General features: G+C 41.0%; 1 protein-coding gene across 4 annotated transcripts in view; it reads right to left on the reverse strand.

Annotated features, from left to right (window-relative positions):
- The window catches only part of KLHL5 (kelch like family member 5), a 40,216-nt gene that overhangs the window by 3,778 nt on the left and 15,106 nt on the right, over nt 1-21,332 (reverse strand). For all 4 annotated transcript variants that reach the window (XM_026699848.2, XM_087936564.1, XM_087936565.1 and 1 more), the window contains 6 exons: nt 17,783-17,995; nt 9,327-9,513; nt 7,793-8,017; nt 6,876-7,038; nt 5,039-5,251; nt 3,997-4,168 (listed from right to left, as the gene is read on the reverse strand). In XM_026699848.2, the coding sequence (XP_026555633.1) occupies nt 3,997-4,168; nt 5,039-5,251; nt 6,876-7,038; nt 7,793-8,017; nt 9,327-9,513; nt 17,783-17,995 (1,173 nt within the window). The remainder of the gene's footprint in view (nt 1-3,996; nt 4,169-5,038; nt 5,252-6,875; nt 7,039-7,792; nt 8,018-9,326; nt 9,514-17,782; nt 17,996-21,332) is intronic.

Raw genomic sequence — 21,332 nt, forward strand, 5'->3', positions numbered from 1 at the left:
TGCAGGTTTAGAAACGCCAGTTGCCTAAACTGCCACAAGAAAGGTCACCTTGCAAGAGTCTGCCAGGCAGCACGCGCTCCTCCCCAGAAGTTTCCTTCATCTTCTAGCCTCCAAAGGCAAGTAGAAGACTGTTACACGTGTTACCACGCCAACCACACTTCCCAAACTCCAAATAAAATTAAACTCTCTCTCTCCCTAGAAGGTAAACCTTGCACCATGGAGGTGGACACCGGCTCAGCGCTCTCAATCATCTCCTGGGATACGCTAAAAAAGATTCAACCCAGACTGACCAGGAAGCAGCTGCAAAAGTGCCACCTCACCCTGAGAGACTATCAAGGCAAGAACATCCCTGTCCTCGGGAAAGGCAAGTTCCTTGTTAAATTCCAAACCTTCAAAGGCCATTTGCCTTTAGTGGTGGTTAATGGTACCCTCCCTAGTCTTTTGGGGTTAGATTGGTTCCCCTCTCTTGGCCTTAGTGTAACAGGGATTCATGCTGTCTCAACTTCTGATGTAGACACATTGTTCTCTGACTATTCTGATGTTTTCAGTAGCGAGCTGGGTTGCTACAATGGCACACCCATCTCCTTCTCCATAGACCCCCAGGCAGTTCCTGTCCGCCTGAAATTCCGTAGAGTACCTTTTGCTATCCGCCCCAAATTAGACGCGGAACTAGACAAACTTCTCAAACAAGGGGTAATTGAACCCACAGATTTCGCCAAGTGGGAGACCCCCATAGTCACCCCACTCAAAAAGGACGGTAGTTTGAGAATTTGTGCTGACTACAAGACGACCCTTAACCGTTATCTCCAGGTTAGCGCATACCCCGTCCCAGTCATCCAGCACCTGTTGCACACTTTCGAACCCGGCACCATTTTTGCCAAGCTAGACATGTCACAGGCATATCAGCAGTTCCCTGTCGACAGCCACACAGCAGACTTACAAACCATAGTAACTCACAGAGGGGCATTCAGGTGTAAACGCCTCCAATTCGGCGTTAGCGTAGCCCCAGGTATTTTTCAGTCACTAATGGAGAGAATTCTCCAAGGTCTTCCAGGAGTAGTCCCCTACTTTGACGATATTTTGGTCTCAGCTATGGACAGGCCCCAGCTCCTCCAGAGGGTTAGGGCAGTATTGGAGAAGTTTAGACAGCATGGTCTCAAACTCAAACGGGAGAAGTGCACCATCGCCACTAGACAGGTGGACTTTTTAGGATACAGACTAGACGCCTCAGGCATCCACCCAGTGGAGTCAAAAGTAAAAGCCATCCACGAGGCACCCACACCTACCAATAAAACGGAACTACAAGCCTTCCTGGGTTTATTAAATTTCTACGCTTCATTCTTACAAGGCTTCAGTCGCTGAACCTTTACACAGGTTATTAGATAAAGACACTCCGTGGCACTGGGGCCCCAAAGAATCCCATGCATTTAAAGCGATCAAATCTCTGCTCACCTCTGACGCCGTTTTAATTCAGTTCAACCAACGCCTTCCCTTGGTCTTGGCCACTGACGCATCCCCTTTCGGGATAGGAGCTGTCCTAAGTCACAGACTTCCCAATGGCACCGAGGCGCCAATTGCTTTTTTTTCCAGGACCTTTTCCATGACTGAAAGAAACTACAGCCAGATTGATAAGGAGGCTCTGGCTGCAGTAGCGGCAGTCAAAAAATTCCACGAATTCCTTTTTGGCCACCATTTCGAACTCATTACCGATCACAAGCCACTTTTGGGACTTTTATCGGTGGACAGGCAAACTCCACAAGTACTGTCCCCCAGGATGACTAGATGGACATTGTTCCTGGCGGCCTATTAGTTCAAGCTGGTCTATCGCCCCGGTAAGACTCTAAGCCACGCAGATGCTCTCAGCCGCTGCCCCTTGCCAACCCCAGTTGAGGACCCAGCTCCGGTGCACGCAATCTTCGAAGTCAACGAACTTAAGCTACCTGTGACTGCAGATGACATCGCGGCACACTCCAAGAAAGATAAAATAATCGCCCAGGTTCTGGACTGGGTGGGGAGGGGGTGGCCGGAAACAAAGTGTTCAGTTGACTTTGTCCCATTTAAAACACGTCAACAGGAATTATCAAAACTCCAGGGATGCCTGCTGTGGGGTACCAGAGTCGTTATTCCAACCACTCTTCGCGTGCCCATATTGAAGGTGCTGCACGAGGGCCATCCGGGTATCGTGCAAATGAAGGCATTGGCTCGCAGTTACGTATGGTGGCCCGGGATGGACGATCAGATCGCAGAGTGGGTAAGCTCCTGTAAACCCTGTCAAGAATCTAGGGCAGCCCCACCAACAGCCTCACCCACTAAGTGGGAAAGCGCCAATGCCCCATGGTCACGGTTACACATCGACCTGGCCGGGCCTGTGCATGGCAAAACTTTCCTGGTGGTTGTGGATTCGTATTCTAAATGGATAGACGTTGCCTTGCTCCCCACGACCACCACACAGGCAGTTGTTAAAGCCCTGACCCGACTTTTTGTAACTCATGGGCTTCCAGACACGATAGTCTCCGACAACGGGCCGCAGTTCACGTCCTGTGAATTTAGCATGTATGTCACGAATCTGGGCATCAGACACGTCCTCACGGCCCCCTTTCACCCTGCTAGTAATGGGATGGCGGAGAGAGCAGTCAGGACGGCTAAGGAGGCACTAGCCAGATTCGGTCAGGAAAACTGGCATTCCAAGTTATCCCGTTTTCTCCTCAGCCAGCATACAACTCCATGCACAAGCACTAACAAATCCCCGGCTGAACTCTTAATGGGGAGACGTTTAAGGACTACTCTTGACAGGCTGCACCCTCATTACTGCCCTGATACCCCCTTGGGATCTGACAGCCAGGTATGAGACTTTGCCTTGCAGGACCCAGTTTTTGCAAGGAACTACACAGGGAATCCATTGTGGGTGCCAGGTCAGATCGTGGCTATCACCGGTCCAAGATCCTACCGGGTCCAATTAGAGGACGGTCGCGTGTGGCGGAGGCACCTGGACCAACTACGCAGGCGGCGGAACGACCGGACCAGCGGTGAGCCGAATCCACCAGCCAGCCCTCAAGTCCTCGCCCAGGTTCCAGAAGGGAGTTTCCTGAGGGACCAGACATCCCCATTCGAACTGAGTGAGCCGAGAACGGACCCAGACTGCCGACCCGAATCTCCATCACATCCACCCAGCAGGAACACCAACCACCCAGACCGAGACGTTCTGCCGAGCCAGCCCGAACGAGGGGAGACATCTCATTCCCAGGATCCAACGCCAAACCAAGATGACATCCCGGCGACCTCGGAGTCTTGCTCCAGGGACTCGATGCCCACCAGCAGTCTCCCTGAGCTACGACGTTCCGGTCGCCAGCGAAGTCCACCCTCATACCTCAAAGACTATGCATGTGCCCAGCTAGGGGGGAGGAGTGTTATGTCTTTAGGACTGGTTGGAGTTCCCAACCAGGTCCGCTGTTTGAGCGGGAGCATCAGCAGCTCCCATTGGTTGGCTCCGTTTGACAGTCGGCTATAAAAGCCGGCTGTCGAGCAGAGCCAGCCGTTGTTCGCTTGCAGTCTGCCTTGTTAGCTAGCAGACGCGACAACCCTTTATTCCCTGAATAAAGACTGTTAGTTGTATGCTCTGGTCTAAGCCTCGTCTATTCCTTCGCTCCACAACAGAACCCCCACCTAGAACCAGGTACAGTAACATAATACAAAACGCACTTAACAAATTTTTCACTTAGTCACATACATTTTGGGCTCGGTTCTGGCTCTTCTAAGTGAAGGACTACCGGTTAATACAAAATTGAAAACTCAGCAAAAATATTTTTTAAAAAAACAGGATACTTGAATTAAAAGAAACAAAAGACCATGTTCGAACTCTGCCCACTCCCTCCCAGCACTGATGACGTTACCTACTTTGGTAATGAAATGTCTGCAAGGAAAGCAGCGAAGCTCAGACAAGCCCAAAGACCCCATTATCTCAGATATGTTGGCCAGGTCTCTTAACCTCCACATTACCTGTGTCCACTCGTTTATCTGAGGATCATATGATTCTACTGTATTAAGGTAGGCTTGTCCGTCATATCCTCCCACAGCATACAGCTTATCTCCAAGAAGGCAGACTCCCACCGCATCCCTACTGATGCTCATTGATGCCACAGCAGTCCACATATCTGTTTTGGGATCGTATCTGATTAAAAAAAAGAAAAAAAAAATAAGAAGTTTCCATTTTATTTCATTGAGGAACTGTCAACAAAAATATCTGCATGTGTTTGTATACTGCTCCCCTGAAACCCGTTTTGATTTTTTGTGAAAGAATGATCCCACGAAAGGTAAGGCTAACCAGTAGTAAAAAAAATGCTACCAGTTTGGCCGGTATTCCCGACAATCAGTGCGACAATCAACTATGCTACGCGATTTAATTAGCTAGAAAGCAGGAAATCATCAATTTCTTGGCTTCTAGCTAATCTAATTCGCACGGCACAGCTAATTTCCCCCACCTGCTGTTGTTCTTACCTCAGAAGGCTTCAAAATGCTTCTTTTTTGGTGCCCAGAAGGCTTCCCTGAGACCCAGTAGGCTAAAACAGGGCACGGGAGGATGCCGCACAGCACCCCTGCGCCCCGTTTTTGCTTCCAGGAGGCTTCCCTCCTGGGGTTTTTGGCTCACTGGGCCAAAAACAAAGCGCAGGGGGGGGCTGCTATGAAAGGGGAAAAAACTTTTGCCCCCATCACATGACCACATAGCCACACCCACCCAGTCACATGACCACCTGGCCACACCCACAGAACCAGTAATAAAAATATTTGAATCCCACCACTGCACATAACCAAGAGGCTGTTGCAACGGTCATTAAGTGTGGGAAATGATTGTAAGTCACTTTTTTTCAGGGATGTTGTAACTTCGCATGGTAAATGAACTGTTGTAAGTGGAGGGCTGTAGAAGTGTACAAGTAACCTTTAACTGACACAATTCAATGGTTAAAACAGCAACTATTAGGTTGACCACGACTGTGTCAAGCCTTCGAGCTTAAGCGAAGTTAACTGTTTATTGGGACTGTACCTTTCTACACAATCAGAGAGTCTTGACGTCAAGTTAGACGCTGGTGCATCATGACCCCCGATAGCATACAGGAAGCCATTCCAGGTCGTTACTCCCACGCCCCCTCTTCGTTTGGACATTTGAGCACAGGGGGTCCACTTGTTCGTGTGCGGGTCAAAGCATTCGACGGACTTCAAGCAAGAACTCCCATCTCGTCCACCTATTGCATAGAGCCTGTGAACGACCACAGAAATGTTAAGAGAGGGTTAACACTAAGCTATCCGTACCCATGCACAACAGAATGGGGCAAAGTTCAAACTGACCCTGAATTATGGATCCAGGAAAATAATAATAGTAGTAATAATAATAATAACGTGAATGTTTGAAAAGTCTGAAAAGCAACATTGCAAATGTTTCGCAAGTTAAGTTCATCAGGAGGAAGCAACCTCTCCAGGTTTCTAACAATTCTTTATTCTGCTGAACAAGATCAGCCTTTAACGCCTTATATAGGGAAAAGGTGCGTGTGAGACCCTATTGCCGAAGGTGGAATATAAACTTGAAATTGGAGCAATTTATCACGCGTTGTTTCCCATAACTTGCTTCCCAGAAAATGTAGCCAAATGTTGTGAGACTCCCGGGATCTACAATACGGGACTGAACAAAGGGAAATTCTGGATCTGAAAACAATTTTTTCCATACATTCCTCCACAGATAGTTCAGAAGTGGAAACGATTCATGAAGTAGAATCTGTTCATTTGGCAACTAAATGCAAAGGGATTTTTTTTTCTTTCCCTCCACCAATTTTCCTCTGATTCCATAGGACAGTGATGGCGAACTTTTTTGTTGTGGTGTGCCAAAAGCGCATGTGCCGGTACCCACAATGCAAAGTGCCCCGCTCCCCCCTGTGCATGTGCGCACAACACCCCCTATCCTCTTACCTGCACTGCACATGCGCGTGCCTCCCAGCTGATTTCCGGCCCGTTTGAAGCCTTTTTCGGCCTTCCAGAGGCTTAAGGGAAGCCTCTGCAGCCCTTGGAGTCCAAAAAATGGGGCTGTTTTGTCACTTCCAGTACTTCTGGTTTTGTCACTTCCGGTATTTGGAGGCCTAAAAACAAGCCCATTTTTCGGCCTCCAAAGGCTGCAGAGGCTTCCCATGAGCCTCTGGGAGGCCAAAAAAGGCCTCAAATGGCCCAAAAGCCAGCTGCGAGGCGCACACATGCACAGTGCAGGTAAGTCTAGCTGGGGCCCATGCGCCCACACAAATGGCTCTGCGTGCCACCTGTGGCACGCGTGCCATAGGTTTGCCATCACGGCCATAGGATATTCCCAAACTTGTGGGTTTCCATTGTACATGAAGCGGTATTAAAACATTTATCATAAATTACAGTTACAATATACCTAATGTTTCAGGAAGAAGCTCTGACAGCAGCACTAAGAATACAGGTCGTCCTGAACTTACAGTCATTCATTTAGGGACTGTTCAAAGCTGCAACAACACTGAAAAAAGTCACTTTATGATTGTTTTTCACACATACAACAGTTGCAGCAGCCCTGTGGTTATGTGATCAAAACTTGGGAACTGGTTCATATTTAGGACGGTTGCAGTATTCCCAGGGTCTTGTGATCACCTTTTGTGACCTTCTGACAAGCAAAGTCAAAGGGGAAGCCAGATTCATTTAAAGCCCATGTTATTAACTTGACAACTCCTGTCATTCACGTGGCAAGCAAGGTGGTAAAATGGAGCAAAATTCACCTAACAACGGTCTCGCTTAGCAACAGAAAGTTTGGGCTCAATTCTGGTCGTACATCGAGGACTTCCTGCACCAGAAAGCCTTACGTTTTGGTTCTCTGTACTTACTTTCCGCTTAGTACTGCTACACCCACTGTACTCCTTGGAGTTGACATACTGGCCACAAAGTTCCACTGACGGGCCTGTGGGTCCCACCTTTCTACTGTGTTCAGGTAGCTCCAACCATCGTGTCCCCCCACAGCATACATGGGACCTTCCAATACTGCTACTCCTTCAAAGAAAGCAAACATCACAAATTGCTCAGTCCTGGAGCAGAGCTTTCTCACTTGGCCAATAAGGAATTCGATTCAATTTCATTCTATTCTTGAAAGGGAAACCAGATCTCTGTATTTTCATACAAGTTTTCAGAGAACATAAAATCTCTCCAGGGAGATGCACATGCCCACAAGGAGGACTGTATCCACAACTTAGTTCTCAAGTAGGGTATAAATAACATGAGAAATCAAGTAAGTTTAATATTCATAATGTTGGCTATTACTCGAAACGCTTAATAGCAATAGCACTTAGATTTATATCATCTCCTTTTAATGACCTAATAATCCCTTGTGGGATATAGTTTGGGCAATTGAATGGAGCTGAGTATTTACTGGCCAGATATCCTTCCTGTTGCCAATGCGGAGTTTTGTTCAGCAGATATATTTTCATTGTGCAGAGGGAAATATTGGCCTCTACCTAGGATCGAACTCAAAGCCTCCTGATTGTGAGGTGAGAGCTTCACCTCTAGGCCACCGTACCACTCAGCACTTAAGACTTATATACCGCCTCATAATGCTATACGGCACTCTCTGAATGGTTTATAGGATCAGCACGTTGCCCTCAACAAGGTGGGTCCTCATTTTATGGACCTGGGAAGGATGGAACCAAAAATAATCGGCTCCCATAATTGCTTACTTGAGTTAATCTGGTAACTGCTCAACTCATTAACACTTCTTTAAAAACCAAAAAGTGCAAATATTTATACATACCAAGCCCATGCCTGTGAGTTGACATGGGTGGCATCACGCTCCACGTTTTTGTCTTGGGGTTGTAACACTCCACAGTATTCAATGTTTTCAGTCCGTCTCTACCTCCAACGACGTACAATTTATCATCTAACACAGCAACTCCAAACTGCAATCTTCTCCCGTTCATATTTGCAACAGGAGTCCACATATTGGTACGGAGATCGTATTTCTCAATACTGGTTGCTCCTTAACAATAGTATAATATATGTTAAAGAAAAAAAAAAGACTACTTGGAACAATAATTGCAGTTCTATGAAAATGAAACGGGTTAGGGACTCCATGAAGGAGGTTAGGGATGGTCTTACTAGTTAAATAGGCCAGATCCAAACTGAGATTTCTATTTATACTTGAACTGTACAGGTGATTACACCAATTAATTGCTCATGAAACTCTTAAATACAGGTAGCCTCGGCTTACGGCCATAACTGAGCCCAACATTTATGTTATTAAGTGAGACATGGGTTAAGTTTGTTCTACCCCATTTTACGGCCTTTCTTGCTACATTTCTTAAATGAATCCTTGCAGTTGTTCCGTTAGTGACACGGTTGTTAAATGAACCTGGTTTGCCCTTTTGACTTTGTTTGTCAGAAGGTCGCAAAAGCTGCTTGACTACATGACCTCGGGGACACTGCAACAATCATAAATACGAGTCAGTTGCCAAGTACCCCACTTTTGATCCCACACCCATGAGGATGCTGCAATGGTCATTAAGTATGAAAAATGGTCGTAAGTTACTTTTTTCAGTGCCTGTTGTGGTCTGCTGGTGGCCTGCGGAGCTGGCAGAAGAGTCAGATAGTGGGGAGGAACACGGGCCAGTCCAGGAGTCTGGGGGGGACTCGGACGAGGGTCCTGCATCCGATACAGAGATGGGGCCAGGGCCATCTGGGAGTTATGTGCCAACCCCGGAGCCTCCAGAATCTGACATCAGCAAGGAGAAGGACAGGGAGAGCTTATTCCCAGTGTGCACTTGCGCAGAGCTGCCAGAAGGCAACAACAGTTAAGACAAAAGAGGTGACTCAGGAATAAGGTTTGGAGATGATTGGCCCCTCCCTTAAGACATAAAGGCGGAGCAAAGGGACATGAGCCTTTGGAGGAAGCAACTTTGTTCATTCTGGTTGGTTTAAACTCTGAAGCTCTGTGTTGACGTTGTGCTCCGTTTGGCCTTGTACAGCTAATGGGCAATTTAGTCATTGGCAGCATTTCAAAGGAGATAAAGGTGGGTGCTTATCAACCTTATCCTGAAGGACTGTGGCACACTTCTGTTGGACTATTCATAAACTGTTTGGGACTCATTATGGGCTGTGAATGCATATAATTCACAACCGTTGAAATAAAACAAAGATTTTTGGGAACAGTGTGTGATTGTTACTGTCTCAGGAAACCTTAGTTAGAACCGTGCCTTTGTAACTTTCAATGGTCACTAAATGAACTGTTGTAAGCTGAGGACGACCTGTATGATGGATTAGTTTTTAATCTTTATTATAAACCAATATACCTTTAGTGGCATCCATGCCTCCCACTGCAAACAGGACGCCCACAGTAGATTTTCTAGGCTTTGTGCGAGGGCTTTGCAACATGGGTCTTCTCTCTGGCAACAAATGGTACTTCATTGCTTCCATGATGAGTTTTTGACATTCAATGTCATCTCTGAAGAGTACGTTGTTTTCCATATCGGCTAGAAACTAGGTGAAAAGAGAAATAAATCTGCTGAATTGCTAAACCATAATAGTGGATCAGGAATAAGACAGCATGAAATACAAATTAATTTGGCACTGTGGGTATCATCATTTTAACCTATCATCAGTATGCATGCTGAATAAATGCTTTGCAATCATCGAGGCATAAAAAGAACAAGCATTATTACTAGAAATTTCAGTTTCTGTTACATCAACTATTTTCTCCAGGAAACAAAATCAATTTACCTGAAATGTAACTACTTAACTATTTTCTCTAAGATAAAAACTATTTTCTCTAGGATAAAAAAAATCCATTTACCCGAACTGGCAATTGCTCTGTTAGATGAAACTTTCGCACAAAGTAATTGTGCTGCAGCGAGGTTAACTAACACTAGCAATAAACATGTAGTATATAGAAATTATGTTACGTATTATAGCTATCTAGTTTTGCGCTTTATGTGCTTGCAACTGCTGCAAATTTCATTAGTATTGAGAGCTTTGGTGAATGTAAGCTTCAAGGGTTTCTGTACAACTTAATTCCTAATGAACAGAGCAGTATAACACACATTTATAGGCATCAAAATCACGTTTTACAGTGTTAATCCTCACTAAAGAGCAATATGTTTACTCTAAATTATTGAGATTTGGTGCATTCTATCCAAATCAGCATACTACGGTATTCTTTTTTTTTTTTAATAAATTTTTATTGTTTTTTTTGACATAGAAAACACAACAACAAAACATAAAAGTATCAGCTCCCCCATATTTTTATACACACAGTAAGTCGGTTGGTCCATCGGTTTTGTGCATTCACCTCATAGTCACAATAACAATTACTTTATATAATACTCTTATCAATACAAATTTATAAATCCTAGTATCGCTATTAAAGAAAAAAAAAAAGTTTGACTAAACTTTTATTCGGTCATGCCTTTATGAGATAACTATATTTTAAATATTTTATTCTAAAACAAATCTTATAATCATACCAATTCTATCCCAAATATGAAAAAGAAAGAAACGAAGAAAACTATTATATGGATATAGTATCAAAAACCAATAAAAGGAAAGGGAAAATAAAGTCATTATTATTCCTTATTATCTAACTTTTATATTTTAATATTTCATCATTCAACCATTGATAAAAAGATCCCAAACTAAATAAAATTGTTTATCTTCTTGCTCTCTAATTTCAAAAGTCAATCTACTCATCTCAGCACATTCCAAAATTTTCTTTACAACTTCTTCTTGCAATGGAATTTTCTCATTTTTCCAATTTTTGCAAATACAATCCTAGCAGCAGTCAATACATTTACAACCAAATATTTCAACTCTTTACTATAAGTATCTGGTAGGATTCCCAATAAAAACTCCGGTTTCAAGTCTATATGCTTCTTTGTCATTTTTTCCAGCCACATGTGGATTTTAGTCCAATATTTTCTAGCATCCTCACAAGTCCACCACATGTGATAGTATGAACCAGGTTTCTGATGACATTTCCAGCATTTTTCGGATTTGTTCTTGAACATTCTTGCTATCCTTGTCGGGGGAAAATGCCACCTGTAAAACATCTTATACAAATTTTCTTTATAGGCTGTAGACATTGTCATTTTATAATTTTATGACCATAATTTCTGCCATTTCTCTAAATCAATCCCATATCCAAAATTCCTCCCCACGCAATCATAGTTTCTTTAACTTGTTCTTCCTCAAGCTTAATTTGCAATAAATAACCATACAATTTTTTAATCACCTTTTCATCAGTACCCATCAAAATCTTATCCAAGTCAGTTTGCTTATCATAAAATCCTCTGCTTTGGAATCCTCATAGTACTTTGAATGTATTTGCAAATATGAAAACCAATTCTTCTGTATACCTTGTTCTTCCAGTTTTTGCATCGATTTAAGTTCACCCTTTTCATCTAATAATTCCCCATAGTTAACTGTTTGTTCCTTTTTATAAATTATAGGATAAGAGAACGCTTCTATCGTCGATAACCAAACTGGAATTTTCAAATAACACTGTTTTTTTATCTTCTCCCAATTCAACCACAGAGACTCCCGTATATAATGTCTTGAGGTGTCTTCTTTTCTATTCTCTTTAAAGAAGAAGGCCAATTCTTTCTCCATCCATTGTATAAATTCCTTATCCTTTAAAATAGAATTATTTAATGTCCATCTCGATCTTTTCCTTTGTCCCTTCCATTCAATTGTCAATGGGTTATGGTCAGCCCAAGTACTTGTTTCAATATTTACTTCTTGAATACTAGACATTAAATCTGTTGAAATCCAAATCATATCCAGTCTGGACCATGATAGATGCCTATTTGAATAGAACGTAAATTGCTTAGATTTATCATTTCTTTCTCTCCAAATGTCTTTTAAAATTAATTCATCTATCATTTTAAAAAAGGATTTAGGAAGAATTTTCCTGTTATGCTTTACTGCTGTTGCAATATAGTCAAGTTTATTATCCACAATTCCATTAAAGTCTCCCATCATAATTACATTAGCATAGTCAAGTTCGGCAGTCTTAGTATGTAATTTTCTATAGAATTCTTCCTGTTTATCATTCGGTGCATAAATTGCAATCAAAAGTATCTTTCTATTATTGTCCATTATTTCTACCATTAATATTCTCCCATCATCATCTGTATAAATCATTTTTGCTGGAATGGCCTCTTTAATATATAAAACCACCCCTCTTTTCTTGGATTGTGTCAAAGAGGTAAACAATTTCCTAATTTTGGTTGTAATAACAATTGTTCATGTTGCTTTTTAATATGAACTTCTTGTAAACGAATTATGTCGAACCTTAATTTCATTAACTTATGGAAAGTCTTCCTTCTCTTAGCAGCTGAATTCAGTCCATTTATATTCATTGTAATCAATTTTTCTCTTCCATAATTATGTTTTATATTTAGATTTAACCACTCTCGTGGGTCTTGCCTCACGTTGATCTTTAATATCCACTTGTCCACCTACTGCACCTTCTTTTTTCCAACCTCCATTTGTTCCTCTTGGAATTCAATTGATGGGACCTCCTTTCCTGCTCCTCCTTCTCTCCCTCCAAAACCTCTGCACAAAACAGTTCTGCTTTCTCGATTGAATCAATTCTATGTCTCTGTTCCTGCCACGTAAACATCAATCCTTCTGGAATCAACCACCTGTAAGACACCTCTTTTTCCAATAACCTTTTAGTCAGGAATCGGTATTCTCTTCTCATCTCTCTCACTCTTCTAGGTATTTGTTTTAAAACCAAAATTTCTTTACCTTTGTATTTCAGTGGCTTCTCTCTTGCTGCTTGCAATATTTGTGTCTTCAAAGATTTTTTAATAAATCTAATATGAACTTCTCTGGGTAGATTATTTCTCATCGCATATCTTGTAAAGACTCGATATATCTCATCAATTCCATCCATCATCTTCTCTTCTGTTATCTCGAGCGCCTCTGCCAAAATTCCTACCATTATCGCAACCAAATCTTGTCCTTTTTCTTCTTCTATATTTTGAAATCTAAGATAAAATTCTGATCTATCCAACTCCCACTTCAACATCTCACTTTTTTTCTTGTTCAATCGCTGTTAATCTATTGTCGATATTTCCAATTTTCTCCTCTCTTTGTTTGCCTCCTCTTCAACATTTTGGAGTCTCTTCATATTTTTCCATCATCTGTTCCATCCTACCTGTTCTTTGTTCAATAGTATCCATTTTTACCTTAAGATCTTGAATTCCTTGCATAATCATCTGAAGGATACTCTTTCTTGTTCTTTTTCTTTCTCTTTATCTTGCTTTAACAATGTCTGAATTGAGCGCTGTCCAGATGGTGGGGAAGCAGAAGCAGACATAGAGGCACCGAAGATATAAATTTCTTACTCATTTTAAGTGGTTCCAACTTTTAGGTTTTTCCAAATTTTAATCCACAAAAAAAGAGAAAAAAATATGAAATTATAATCCAAGGTAAAAGGCCAACAATAAAAAAGCCAATAGTGAGAGAAAAAAAAAAAAAGGAAAAAAAATCCTTCAAATTCTTCCTGACCTTAATCCAATAAAAAAGAAGAAAATCCATATAAAAAGTAACAGTAAAAATAAAAACCCAATAATAATAATAAACAAGACAAAGCCAAAAAGAAGAAGGGAAGAAGAAAACAAAACAAAACAAAACAAAACAAAAACCAAGAAAAATAAGTTTCTTCAAGTTCCACACCTTAGTCCAGCCAGAAAAAAAGGAAACCTCAATTGAGAAGAGGAAAAAGAAATAGTCCGCTGATGTACATTAAAAAAAACAAAACAAAACAGAAAAAAGAAAAAACAGGATCCAAATGGGCAAGAGAAAAAATAAAATCAGTTAAATCAAAATAAAGTAAAAATAGAAAAAAAGAAATTCAGAGGCTTCCCTTTGCAAATAAATCAAGCTTAAAAGTAAGGACCTTGATGTTAGTGAAGGGGTTGGCAGAACTCAAAAAAAAAAAAAAACACAGCAACACTGCACTCTATTTAATTATCCAAGGCTCTAATTATAACTCCCTTCTCTTTCCCACAAGCTTCAAAGCTGAGCCATGTATATCCAGAAAGACACCTGTAATAATATTCCACAAAGTGCTTTCCTCTATCTTATCAGGGGATGTCCTTGAGAAGAAGAGTCTATTTTTTTTTTTTAGGTATTTCCGAGCCTCTAGGTGGCAGTGTTACAAAGTATCATAGTTCTCACTTTCCCCCCTCCTCTCCTAAGGGAAAGCCGACTTGCAATACACAAAACAGAAACACAAAAATCAAACAAAATCAAGAGAAGCCTCTAGCCCAGAAAGAAAAATAAAAAGTCCAGAAGAAGAATAAAACATATGAATATATAAAAAAAAAAAAACAGTCCAGTTATCCAATAAATAACAATAGAGTCCAGAAGCAAAGAAAAGAAAAAAATGGATTCTCTCTTTGACGCTTCCCTAAAAAACGCCGCTAAGTCAATTTTGTCAAAAAAAAAACAAAAATCACACAGGTTTCTTCAAATAATTAGAGTAGACTTTCAAAACTCAAAAAATTAAATAAAAAAAGAAAGTTCTCACCCAACCGACTAATTCTTTCTCAAACTCTTTCCGTCTGGAGCCGCCCCGGCTTCAGCAACATGGGGGCTGCCTCTCCGCCGCTGGCAAAAGAGCTTCACCGGGCTCTCCAGGGATTTTGCGGTATCCCGGAGTCCTCAGGGTACGCTCTTCACGATGGCTGTCCCTACGGGACAGCGTAGGTCCGTTGGACCGGCCGGTGGCGGAGATATCGGCTGCAATCGAGGAGCTCGATTGCAGACCGTATCACCACGGCGCAAGCTCCTCCCATTTCCCATACTACGGTATTCTTTAAAGTGTTGCCACTCTAATAACTGTTTAATTGATCTATTGAAGTAGGATCGTCTACAAATATTGATCTACAATTTAGTGAACCTTATTTAAATATAAGGTAACAAATTAAAATTTCTGACTAGTAATCCGAAACAGGAAACATTGTTGACTACTTTTTTTTTGTTCTTCCTTTTCTGATCGGAACTTTAAATCCATACATGTGTGCCTTGGACATCTACGGAGATTCTCAGTCATCACGGTTGTCCCAAAGGTACCTTTTCAGGAGGCAACTGAACTTTGTTTTTCCTTGAAGATGCCCTTGCTTCTCATCCAAGAAGCTTCTTCAGTTCTGACTGGGTGGTGGGGAATGGAAGCATTTATATTCCTTGCAGACAGCTGGTCATTTGCATTCTTTTAGAGAACGCAGATAAACCTCAAGTGGCCTCAAGGACTCTCTAAAAGGATGCAAATGACCATCTGTCTTCAAGGAATATAAATCTTTCCATTCCCCATCATCCAGTCAGAGCTGAAGAAGCTTCTTGGATGAGAAGCGAAACATCTTCAAAAGAAAAAACAACAAAGTCCAGGCACTTCCTGGGAAAAATAAGACCTTTTTCAGGACAGTCTTTTTTTACTCTATTTTATAATCATAGCCGTTCTGCAAACAAAAACAGACCAATATTGTCCAGTAAGGATCATAGCTGATTCGGAGTTTTTCCTTTCTAATTCAAATTCTATCTGCATCACTACGCAGAGCCTCTCCAAATGTTAAAATTCAATTTTTGATTTAAGCTCAAAACCATGAGTATTATACGAGGCTCACATGCAGCAAGACTAAAGTAATTAAGTTAAGTGGAGCTGACTGATTTATAAAGAATCCATTTTTCCGTGTTAAAACAAGGGAATCTCTTTTACAACTGATCGCCATGCATGCAAGAGGGCAGTTGGTTTGTAATTCATTTTAAGGCTGACATTGACTTTAATCATTTGGACTGAGGGCCCAAACATAACTTTGTCCTTATCATGTTCTAAATCAGGGGTCCCCAACCACCAGTCCCTGGACCGGTACCAGTCCGTGGATCATGTTTTACCGGGCCGGAAAGCTTGGGCGCCATCTTATTTCGACAGCGCTTCCGGGTTTTCGGTTGCTTCTGGGTTTTGGGTTGGAAAGTGCTTCCGGTTTTTCAGTTGGAAAGCGGTGTTTGGGTGCTCGTGCCTTAGTTTCATCAAAGGGGGGGCGGTTTCGAACAAAGAGCCGTCCCGATGGTGATGGAGTCTCACGTTACTCAGGTACCGGTCCGTGGAAGAATAAATAATTGTGAAACCGGTCCCTCGTTCGAAAAAGGTTGGGGGCCACTGTTCTAGATGACAGAAGCCCTGGACTTTGACTATAGAATATAGAATAACAGAGTTGGAAGGGACCTTGGAGGTCTTCTAGTCCAATCCCCTGCTTAGGCAGGAAACCCTATATATCCTTTCAGACAATGGGTTATCCAATCTCTTCTTAAAATCTTCCAGTGTTGGAGCATTCACAACTTCTGGAGGAAAGCCGTTTCACTGATTAATTGTTCTAACTGTCAGGAAATTTCTCCTTAGTTCTAAGTTGCTTCTCTGCTTGATTAGTTTCCACCCATTGTTTCTTGTCCTACCCTCAAGTGCTCTGGAGAATAGATTGACCCCTTCGTCTTTGTGGCAGGTCCTCAAAATATTGGAACATTGCTATCATGTCACTTCTAGGCCTTCTTTTCGTTAAACTAGACACGCCCAATTCCAGCAACCATATTTTATAATATTGGAGGAAAAGATAATATTTATACATTAACTTTTCCTCCAAAGTGAATATACATGACAGTGAAACAAATAATTGTGCCCGCTTTTGAGGGTGGGACTGTATCAGGCATGAAGAACCGGGACCACACATAAACTTCCAGTTAGGATGATCTATTCCTCAAGAATCTTATCAACTAACAGTCAGAATTAAAATGAAGCTAGATAAAAGTCAACAGAATTTAAAAGGGGCTGGACAGATATTTGTGGGAACGTAATGATTCTTGGCTCATTCTTGTCTTGACTCTGCCCCAGGGTAGGATATACACAACCTTCGTGTCAGTAGGATTTGACACTATTTCACTGGCATAGAATAGCATTTTAAGATTCTATAGCCTGGAGCAATTTATATAAAGTTATAAATATCAGTAACTGGCTCTTTGGAAGTCTGCTTCAATCTACTGGGCCACAAAACATGATGGCTTGAGACAAATTCAGCTCTCCTCTCCCCAGGTGACCAAACACAGCCATACTTCTGCATAATTGGAATAGACTACAAAATACTCATTTCCATATCTCCTGATGTTTTAGTGCTGTGAAGTGTTCGTTAACCAAAGATATACCACTTTCACGGAGATATGTTTGTAAGTATTTAATTAAGACATCATGAATTTACGTTCTCATTGAACACAGGCCAAATCCTGCCTGAGGAATTCGCATCGCTGGTGGAATTCCCAAAAAACATTTAACGGGTTTTGTATACTTTTCACAATTACGATAAAATGATGGTTTCAGTTCAAGAAATAAACTCCGTGCAGCGACCGAAATAAAACCTTGCCCTGATAGAATTATTTTAATGGATCAACAAGCTGTCTCCCTTTTAATGGGATAGCAGCATTTACATTACTCGGACGAGTCTCTGTTTCATCCAACGATCTAATTTTCAATCCCTGGAATGATGGCAATAATTTAATCAGACCTTTGTGTGAACTGGCCTTCTCTCTAGCTGATCGTTCAAAAACTGTGTTTCTAAATTCAGAAAAGACATGCATCTCGGAAGGTCTTACAATATTTTTTTTTCTGTTTAAAAAAAAAGGAAAGAGAACATTAAGTGGCAATAAGATATTGAGAGATATGAACACAGACGATGAGCGGTAGGGAATGTCATTGACTTACCTGTGGTGCCAGTAAAGGGAGTCTAATGTATGCTAGGAGTGTACTAAGATCTTCCTTTCGTTGTTCCAAATCGTGTTGCACCCAGGTGAGCAACGCATTGAGAATAGTCTCTTCACTAGGAATGTTCATATCATCACTGGCTAATAACTTTGCAATTTCAGTGGCCGGTAAGAGGAGGAATTCTTGATTTCTAATTACTTCCATGAAGTGCTCCTAAAAATGATGAGAAGTGTAAATAAAACCACGTGTACATGAAACGGAGGGAAAACCTGGACACAAATCCACATATTATCCATTTGATTTTTCAGTCGTCTTTCTCGATCACCGGTATTATGAAGGAAATTCCAATTAGCACTCAAGTTACCCACTGAAATAAAATTCATGGTCGAAAATCAATTAAAAAAATAAAGAAATAAAATTCACTGGGGAAAAAATTGATCTGTAAAATGTTTTTCCAAGCCTAAATATTTCATCAAGAAAAGATGATACAAACTGCACAGCATTCAAAATATTTATTTGCATTCTCTCCTGTATGATTGCATTCTCTTCGGTAAATAAATATTTACTGAATATTTACTGAAACTGGGGAAAGGCAAAGTCTGGCTGGGCAGAGCAGGGGAGAGGTGGAATAAGGGAGAGGAAATTCAGAGGAAGACCCAGGCCCACTTCATCCTAGGGCACGCAGGGAGGAACAGAGAAGAGAGCAACGTGGGTTGCGTGGGTTGCAGGGGAGGAAAGGGCCCTGATTCCCTTCATTAGGCACACCTGGGAAGAGAGTTTAATAGAGATGCATGCTGAGTGCGGCGTCTTCTGGGAACAAACATGAGTTTATCTTGTGCTGACTTTGCTTATCTGTGTCCCTGGAGTCTTCCGTGTTGAGTGTCTGGAATTCTTGCTCCTGCCCTGCCAAACTAATTACCTCATCTTGCCTTGATTGGATTTATACTTACAGTTTTTGTTGACAACGTTTTGGACTTGAATCTCTGCAGCCAAAGGCTGTTCCTGGGAGAGTTTTTCTCCAGCCCAGAAGGTAACCAGGACATTGGGAGCAAAGTTGGAGCAAATAAGGGATTCCTACTTACTATTCCTGGTGTTGAGTAAGCAGGGGCATTCAATGCAGGTAGTCCTCGACTTACAACAGTTCATTTAGTGACTGTTCAAAGTTACAATGGCGCCGAAAAAAAGTGACTTATGACAACCTTTGAGCATCCCCATGGTCACATGATCAAAATTCAGCTGCAGTGATTAACTTAATAACCGAGGCAAGAAAGGTCATAAAAAGGAGCAAAATTCATTCAACAAAGGTCTCACTTAACAACAGAAATCTTGAGTTCAGTTGTGGTCATAAGGGAAGGACTACCTATAGTGGCTTAAGATCTACTGAACCCACATTGCAAAAACAAGTGCAAAATGGCTGCTCCTTTAAATTTTTTGATTTCAAGTAGCTTTTAAGCAAATGAAATTAGTAGGGATTTACTCTAATTGAAGGTTCAATTGGCCTACACATTTCTGTACTGTTTCCATGGCAACGTATATTTCTAGCCAAAGGAAGTGCTTCTAGGGTGCTTCTTATTACTAAAATTCAATTTCATGTCTCCTTTGGAATTAAACTTTTTTTTTTCTTAAACGGTCCTGGGAAGAATTGATGTAGCACAACTAATTACTCTGAAAAATCACTTTTTAAAAACCATCTACATTTAAATTTTATTCAACCCAAACTGTTAAAGGCTAGAAGAGTTGTCTCTGGCTTTGTTTTATCCCCCCACCCCCCAATGCCAATAGCCTTGAAAGAGTAATTTCCATGGCTTTAGCCTTAGGGGAAATGCTATAATACATCTCAATAAATTAATAAACGAGAAGAGAAAGTATCAGCGATAACAAGGAATAACAAAATAATGTATCAGAAATCACCAGGAAGGAGTAGTTCAAGTATCAAAATTCTTAGGGGATATTTTTTTAGTAATATACAAGTAGTCCTTGACTTAAAAATTATCCCTTTAGTGACTATTCAAAGTTATAATAGAGCTCTTAGTTTGTCTCAAATACTATTGAATATGTCATCATGTTTAATTTCTTGGAATCTGTATAGATTTAAGTGCTCTTCCTAGCCATATCTCAGACACATACCCTTAGTAACTGTACAGCCTTCATATTATACAGGTAGTGTCCTTGACTTACAACTGCCAGTTGAGCCCAGAGTTTATGTTGCTGAGCGAGAAATGAGTTTTGTCCCATTTTACGGCTTTTCTTGGCCCAGTCATTAAGTGAATCACTGCAGTTGATAAATTCATAACCCGGTTGTTAAGTGAATCTGACTTTCCGGTTGACTTTGCTTGTCAGAAGGTCGCAAAAATGGGTCATGGGAAATCACCACCCTCCCAGGACAGTTAGTGCAACCATCATAAAAGTGAGTCAGTTGTCAATCTGAATGTAAATCACATAACCATGGGGAAACTGCAACGGTCGTAAGTGTGAAAAACAGTCATGAGTCATGTTTTTCAGTGCCGTTGTAACTTTGAATGGTCACTAAATGAACTGTTGTAAAATGACTACCTGTACCTGGGTGGCGGGGAATGAGCTGAAGTAAAAAACAGCAGCTTGCCTAGTGTTAAGTCAAAGGCGGGGCGGGGAGATCTAATTATTGTCTTCCAGGCTTCAACACTCTTTGAAAATAACAATCTTAACAAACACATCTAGGATAATGGTGACAATGACAATGATATTATGGAATGATGTATGGAATTTGATTGACACAAAAATAATATTGTAAAGTATTGCATGAGATAATGAAAGTGTCAGGATTCCAGCAGTTACCCCCAATTAAATCATGAGTCTCGAGCCAAACTTCCAAAATGATTTATTGGGAGTTAACATGTCCGGCACTGTCTGGGTATACCCGACTCTGAGGCACATCAATCATTGTCACCCTTGACCCTGGTTTTCCCTCCACCCCTGGGTGTATCATAATTCATATTCTCCAATGGGACACATCCATAGTCAAGAGTCATCAATCATGCTCTCCAGTTAGAGTTTTGTGCGGCAGAAACTTCAGTCACCTAGTTACTATCTTTGAAAAACTATTTATGGAATGCACTTTCAATTTCCAAACTGCCGCACTGCTTTTCCAAACCCCTTTCCTCCCTCCCCTGTCTGTTGGCAATTCTAAAAAGTCCATAGAAATATTTTATGAGTTGACAGAAAGGATATCATTTAATAAAAATAATTGTATTATTAGAATTGCACAACTTGTTTAAACTCCTATTGTATTTGTATCAAAATGTGACTAGAAAGGGTATTTTTTAAAAAAATATAATAGTGGCATATTTACAAATTAAAAAGGGCATAAACAATTATAATTTAATATAAATTTGTGAATTGTTATTAGAACTATATAATCTGGTAAATGCTGCAAATATGATTATTAATATGTAATTGGTAGTAAAAGGAGTGAGATTAAGAATATAGAGATTGACACAAAAATAACATATTATAATATTGAATAAACAAGATTGATAATTTAACAAAATATATGTAATAATATCAAATTTTA

This window comes from Pseudonaja textilis, chromosome 6 (genome assembly GCF_049901715.1).
Source record: "Pseudonaja textilis isolate UNSWEBS1 chromosome 6, rPseTex1.2, whole genome shotgun sequence".
Classification (NCBI taxonomy): Eukaryota; Metazoa; Chordata; class Lepidosauria; order Squamata; family Elapidae; genus Pseudonaja; species Pseudonaja textilis.